This window comes from Rhinopithecus bieti, unplaced genomic scaffold (genome assembly GCF_001698545.2).
Source record: "Rhinopithecus bieti isolate Rb0 unplaced genomic scaffold, ASM169854v2 scaffold_3902, whole genome shotgun sequence".
Taxonomy (NCBI): domain Eukaryota; kingdom Metazoa; phylum Chordata; class Mammalia; order Primates; family Cercopithecidae; genus Rhinopithecus; species Rhinopithecus bieti.
In genome coordinates this window covers 242,469-249,717 of record NW_016804460.1, presented here as the reverse complement: position 1 = coordinate 249,717, position 7,249 = coordinate 242,469, and the positions used below count along the sequence as shown (strand labels likewise).

At 39.4% G+C, this 7,249-nt stretch overlaps 1 protein-coding gene across 1 annotated transcript; it reads right to left on the bottom strand.

Annotated features, from left to right (window-relative positions):
• Window positions 1–5,818: 5,818 nt before the first annotated feature.
• LOC108527292 (olfactory receptor 11H4) lies at window positions 5,819–6,888 on the bottom strand. The gene has a single exon (XM_017868472.1). It carries the CDS (start codon window positions 6,839–6,841, stop codon window positions 5,867–5,869), a length of 975 nt encoding a protein of 324 aa, XP_017723961.1. The 5' UTR covers window positions 6,842–6,888; the 3' UTR covers window positions 5,819–5,866.
• Window positions 6,889–7,249: the final 361 nt, after the last annotated feature.

Here is a 7,249-nt window from a genome sequence, read left to right as displayed (position 1 = left end):
CCCTACAAAAAATACAAAAAATTAGCTGGATGTGGTGTGTGCCTGTAGCACCGTCTACTCGGGAGGCTGAGGTGGGAGGATCACTTGAGCGAGCCCTGGAGGTCAAGGCTGCAGTGAGCTATGATGATTCCACTGTCCTCCAGCCTGGGCTACAAAATGAGACCCTGTCTGAAAAAACCACAACAAAAGAAACCTTGACCTTTATTCTCCAGTGTGTTCTTTATCCTGTAGTCATATCAATCTTTCAAAAATGTAAATGATTATATCATTCCTGAGTCAAACCTTTTAAACATTTCTCGTCGGTCTTAGGATAAAGTCCAAAGTTCTCATTTTGATGTATATTACCTTCAGTGAGCTGGCCCATGCTTACCCCTGTTTTCTTATGTTTTGACATTTCTTCCTTACACTGCATATTCCAGCCAAAACGAACTAATTTTAGTTTCCTGAATGCTTACTCACTTTCATTTCTGATCTTTTGTAAATATTGTTCCTTCTTTTCCATCTCCGTTCATCAGATAATTCCTTTTCACCCAGTAGGTGTCAGCAGCTTAGATGTTACTTCTCCTTAACACTTTCTCCATCACCTCCCCGTACACCCTTAGATCTTGAATGGGTTATGTGCTCCTCTCATGTGCTCTGACAGCGTTCTATATTTACTCTGTTATAGAATTTCCCACACTAAATTAAAATTGGTTTTTCACTTATCTGTTTTCCCTCCCTTACACTGTATGTACCATAAGACATACTACATTTTTGAGGAAACATGAGTGTAGGCAATCGTAGAAAATTCACTTGGTTCAACTTTCTTATCTTACAGATAAGGGAGCTGAGACCAGAGAGGTCAGGCGTCTTGTGTAAGGACACATAGCTAGTTGGTGTTGAGCTGGGATTGGACACCCCCATCATTTGATTGCCTGTTCACTGCTTTTCCGGATATGCTGCACTTCCTGAGTTCTTGTGGGGTAAAAGATTAAATTATTTTCAACATAATAAGATATAAAGGTGGGAAAATAGACTTTAGATTTTTTTTTTTTTTGAGACAAGGTCTCCTTGGCTGGAGTACAGTGGTATAAACACAACTCACTGAAGCCTCAATCTCCCAGGGTTAAGCGATCCTCCCACCTCAGCCTCCCAAGTTGCTGGAACGGTAGGATGCGCCACCATGCCTTGCTAATTTTTTTTTTTTAAAGACGGGGGTCTCACTATGTTGCCCAGGCTGGTCTCCAACTCCTGGTCTCAAGTGATTTTCCCTTTTCAGATTACAGGGAAAAGCCACTGCACCCAGCCTGGAATGCTTTAACACTCAGTATCAAAGTTGTTTTTTTTTTTTTCTGGCCAGCAATTAACTAGAAAATTCTATTAACCAATATACCCCTTTCCTTTCTTTCTTTTCTTTCTCTTTTTTTTTTTTTCTTTGAGACAGGGTCTTCCTCTGTTGCCCAGATTGAAATGCAGTGGTGTGATCACAGCTTACTGCAAGCCTCAAACTTGTGGGCTGAAGAGATCCTCCCACTTCAGCCTCTTAAATAGCTGGGACTACAGGCGTGTGTATCATGCCCTGTTAATTTTTACTTTTTTTTTTTTTTTCCAGAGATAGGGTCTCACTATATTGCTTAGGCTGGTCTCAACTCCTGGGCTCAAGTAATCTTCCTGCCTCGGCTTCCCAAAGTGCTGGAATTACAGGCATGAGCTGCCATACCTGGCTTATACTCCTTTTCATACTACTTTTGGGTGGGTTGAGGTTTTTTCCTGTGCATTCTTAGGCATACCATGGAAGCATAATGTCCAGTAGAGGTTAGTAGAGCACAGGTAGATAGTTAAGACCAGGTTCTGTCATACAGAGTCATACAGTTTGCGGAGCTGAGTTTTTTTTTCAGATTTATTTGGAGAACAAACTTAGATGAACAAAAAGTACTTTATTGAGATATGATGTTACATGCAAACATTTGTAGGTATATAACATATACAACTTGATGAGTTTGGAGAGAAGTATACATCTGTGAAATCATTGCTACATTCTAGCCCGTAAACATATCCATCAACTTCAAAAGTTTCTTCCCATCCACTTATTGATCATTATTATTATTTTGTGATAAGAACATTTAACATAAGATCTACCCTCTTAGCAAAATTTTAAGTATACAAAGCAATATCGTTAACTATAAGCACTGTGCTATATAGTAGATCTCTAGGACTTATCTTGCATAACAGAAACTTTGTACCCTTTGACTAATACCTCCCTATTTTACTCTCCCATTAATCCAGATAAGCACCATTCCACTCTCTGCTTCTGTGAATTTAACTATTTTGCATTCATCATTTATGTGGTATTTGTCCTGTATCTGGCTTATTTCACTTAGCATAATGTCCTCGGATTCATTCATGTTGTTGCAAATGGCGGAATTTCTTTCCTTTATAATGCTGAATACTATTCCATTGTGTGTTTATACCACATTAAAAAAATACGTTCATTCATCGATGAACATTTGGGTTGCTTCCATGTTTTGGCCATTGGGAATAATGCGAAATGAACATGGAAGTGCAGATATCTCTTCGAGATCCTGATTTCAATACCTCTGGATACATATCAAGAAGTGGAATTGCTGGATTATATGGTAGTTTTATTTTTAATTTATTGAGGAACTTCCATGTATTCTTGGCTGTGCTAATTTACATTCCCACCGACAGTATATGAGGATTCCCTTTACTCCCATCCTTGTCAACATCGGTTATCTTTGGTCTTTTTGGTAGTAGCCATGCTAACATATGTGAGGTTGATATCTTAATATGAATTTGATCTGCAGTTTCCTGATGAAAAATTTACTCATGTATTTCAGTCATTTTTAGTATATTCATAAGGTTGTACAACCATCAACACTATCTGTTTCCAGAAAATTTTTATCACCCCCAAAGAAACTGAGTACCCATTAGCAGTTGTCATTTCTCATCTTCTCCTTCTAGTCCTTGGCCACTACTAATGTACTTTTGGTCTCTAAATGTTAGGGGCTAAAAATCTTGTCTTAGTTTGTTCAGTTTGCTATAAGAAAATACCATAAACTGGGTAATTTATAAAAAACATAAATTTATTTTTGACAGTTCTGGAGATGGGGAAGTCAAAGATCAATGCACCAACAGATTTGGTGTCTGATGAAGGTCCATTTCTTAGTTCATAAATTGTGCCTTCTTACTGTGTCTTTACGTGGTTGAAGGGGCGAATGAGCTCCTTTGGCCTATTTTATAAGGGCACTAATTCCATTCAGGAGGGGTCCTCTCTTATGACTTAATCAAATTCAAGGGCCCCACCTCCCAGCACTATTGTTCTGGGGGTTAGGATTTCAACATATGAATTTGGGAGGGGACACGGACCTTCAAGCCATAGCAGTTGTCATTTCACTTTCTTTTGAGACGGAGTCTCGCTCTGTCGCCCAGGCTGGAGTGCAGTGGCGTGATCTCAGCTCACTGCAAGCTCCACCTCCCAGGTTCAGGCCATTCTGCTGCCTCAGCCTCCCGAGTAGCTGGGACTACAGGCGCCCGCCACCGCGCCCGGCTAGTTTTTTGTATTTTTTAGTAGAGACGGGGTTTCACCATGTTAGCCAGGATGGTCTCGATCTCCTGACCTCGTGATCCGCCCGTCTCGGCCTCCCAAAGTGCTGGGATTACAGGCTTGAGCCACCGCGCCCGGCCATCCAGGCATAGTTCTAAGTGCTTTATAAATATTAAGTCATAACAAACCAACAATTCTAAGGTGTTATTATTACCCTATCTTACAGATGAAGTTCATAGCATTTAAGCAGCTTGCTTGTGAAGGTCACACAACTAGTAAGCAGATAAGCCAGGACACAACAAGTCTGACTCAAAGTTGGCCGTCTAATCAATCCCTTTATGGTTGCCAAATCTACATCTAATCTTTATCTATATCTATCTATCTCTATATACATGTATCTATACACATACATATTATATATACATATATGAGATTTTACACATGTATATAAACTTCATATATAAATATACAAATATGTATAAGATATATAATTACATATAAAGTTACATAAAATATATATCTATCCCAACTGGCTTTTAAATAAGCCATCTTTAAGTATATAGGTTTCCATGAGGATTATAAAACATCTAAATGATAGTCAGAAAAGTATCCATAGCCAGGTTTGAAAGACAGGAAGAAGAGAACAACGTATACTCAGAACCTCCTATGTGTCTCTTTCTGTGCTATGGCTCTCACAGAAATGATCAGATTTAATTCTTATGACGTTGTTACAAGGCATGAATTATACCCATCTTATGAAATAAGAACTTAAGAATTTAAGTGTTAAATATCTTTCTCAAGTTGCATGGCAGAAGATGAGGTGAGGTTCTCTAGGTTGAAAGAACAGCCTAGGCTGGGCCTGGTGGCTCACGCCTCTAAGCCCAGCACTTTGGGAGGCCGAAGCAGGTGGATCACCTGAGGTCAGAAATTCAAGACCACCCTGGCCAGCTTGGTGAAACACAGTCTCTACTAAAAATACAAAAATTATCAAGGCGTGGTGGGTCACACCTGTAATCCCAGCACTTTGGGAGGCTAAGGTGGGTGGATCATGAGGTCAAGAGATGGAGACTATCCTGGCCAACATGGTAAAACCCCATCTCTAATAAAAATACAAAAATTACCTGGGAGTAGTGGCGTGCCCCTGTAGTCCCAGCTACTTGGGAGGCTGAGGCAGGAGAATCACCTGAACCCTGGAGGCGGAGGTTGCAGTGAGCTGAGATCACACCACTGCACTCCAGCCTGGCAACAGAGTGAGACTTTGTCTCAAAAACAAAACAAAAGAAAAACAAACCCCAAAAACCAAAACCAAAAAGTTAAAAAAAGGTAAATGTCAACTAAAAATTAATTATTACACAGTAAAAAAGATAAAAGAAGAAACGAAAATTAGTCTTAATTCCAGCACCTTACTTCAACTCACAGCTTTTCACATTTTTAAATATATGCTACATATTCATGTCCTAGTTTGATATCATTTCCCTTNCCCGGAAAAAAGAGGGAAATTTTTTAAAAAAAAAAAAAAAAAAAAAAAAAAAAAAAAAAAAAAAAAAAAAGAAAGAAAGAAAGATGAAAGAAAGAAAGAGAGAGAGAGAGAGAGAGAAAGCAAGCAAGCAAGCCTAAGAAAAGGTGAAAAGATGATAGAGTGGAATAAATAAAGTAACTGGCCTGACTAGAACTGAGGGCTCATTTTGGGAAGAAATGGAGAACGAATGAAATAGATTTAGTGGGGTTGTATTACGAAGGGTGTTGAGGACCAGAGAGAGGGATTTAGATGTATTGACTCTGAGGAGCAGAGAGGAAAATTGGTGAATATGGGAGTGAAGATGGAAATTCTTCTGAATTGCTTGAGTTTGTTACAACAATCACATATTATTGTTGTAAGTAAAAAAATTGAGATAGAGATATTTAAAAAACATGTTTGAGGCCTTACTCTTTGCTGGGTATTGTGCTACTATTGAATCCCATCAGACAAAGACTCCTAGGAACATACCTGCAATTGAACAAAGTTGGGTTTATTGTCTTGTTGCTATGAGGAAGAAGTTATACAATGGTGAACCATGGGGCATGACAGCAGGAGGGCATCTCACATAGCAATTCCGTTTTATCATTCTAATAAAGACAGGCTTTGAAAACTTTTTAGTGGATGTCGACCAGTTAATTAAGGTTTAAAGAGTCAGTGTTGAAAACGTATTTCAGCTGGGCACACTTCCAGGTAAAATATACAACCTCTAATTACTCAGACTGAGGACTAAAAGACTGCTAAAGAACTGACAACATCTCAACCTTGTTCTTCATTAGAACTTATAAATATGGCACATCTTTGGCTCACGAATTTTGATGAACTCTCATTCTAAACAGGACATTTCTCAGAGCGAGTTTCATGTCCTTATTACGAAGACTATAGATCAGAGGATTAAAAAGAGGAGTCATTACTGAATATACCAGTGTGAGGATCTTCTGCCATAAAGTTTGGATGCCATATGTAGGACTTACATACATTACCATGACTGTCCCATAGAAAAGAGATACCACAACCAAATGAGAACCACAGGTAGAGAAGGCTTTTCTCCGACCAGCTGCAGAAGGGACCTGAAAAACAGCTCTTAGCAACAGGATATAGGATCGAAGAATGTATATACTAGTGAAAAACAGAACAAGGGAGCTCTGAGTATAGAAAATACATTCAGTTATGGGAGCTGGAGCACAGGATAGAGCCATCAATGGGTCCATGTCACACAGGAAGTGATCAATGATATTAGGACCACAGAAGGGGAGTTGGGAGATGAAGAAAATGGGAATTGGGTATCCAAGGAATCCAATGAGCCAACAGAAAGACACCAGCTTACCACAGAACCTTCCGGTCATGATGGCGGGGTACTGCAGTGGGTGGCAGATGGCCAGGTATCGATCATAAGCCATTACTGCCAGAAAGAGACATTCAGATGTTCCCAGTGAAAAGAAGAAATAGAACTGGAGGAAGCACCCAGAAAATGAGATGGCCTTGGTCTTGGAGAGAATGTTGGCTAGCATGTTAGGAACAGTGGAGGACACATACCAGATCTCAAGGAAGGCAAAGTTTCCCAGCAAAAAGTACATGGGGGTGTGTAGTCGTGGGTTGCATCTCACTGCATAGATGATGGCTCCATTTCCCAGCAAGGTCAAGAGATAAATCACCAAAAACAATGAGAAGAGGAAAATCTGAATCTTCCAGCAACCAGGGAATCCCAGGAGAATAAACTCTGTCATGACGTGTGTTACTGACCTGTTCATGGGTCTTAAATCTATGAAGAAGAAAGACATGAGTGTAATCCAAGTCTCTTGGAGTATAATCCAATTGCTTGCTACATATCTCAAGGACTTTATCGAGACGAGAACTTGAGCTATACAGGAAAATACACAAGACATTCTGAGATCAGGTGAGAATACGTCCTACTATATTTTGAACTGATTGTGGTTCTAAGTCTCAGTGTTATTTTGCTAGAATCCAATACCATCCAAATGCAGCTAGAATTTCAACACTAGTGGCAGAACCAGACAAATGTATTTTCTTTCTTTTCCTTGGATGCTTGAGAAGACCTTTTCAGCTTTTGATTTGTTTTTCCAATGTTGATTATGGATTTTCTAGCACGAGCTCATCAATTTTCTCTTATTTAGTCCAACTTGTTAGAAAAAATATTTTGAGGATAACTGATGTAAAATTGGGTTAGA

Bases quoted from the DNA above. Each gene is read 5' to 3' on its own strand.
- LOC108527292 (XM_017868472.1), bottom strand. From the start codon at position 6,841: ATGTCTTTCTTCTTCATAGATTTAAGACCCATGAACAGGTCAGTAACA.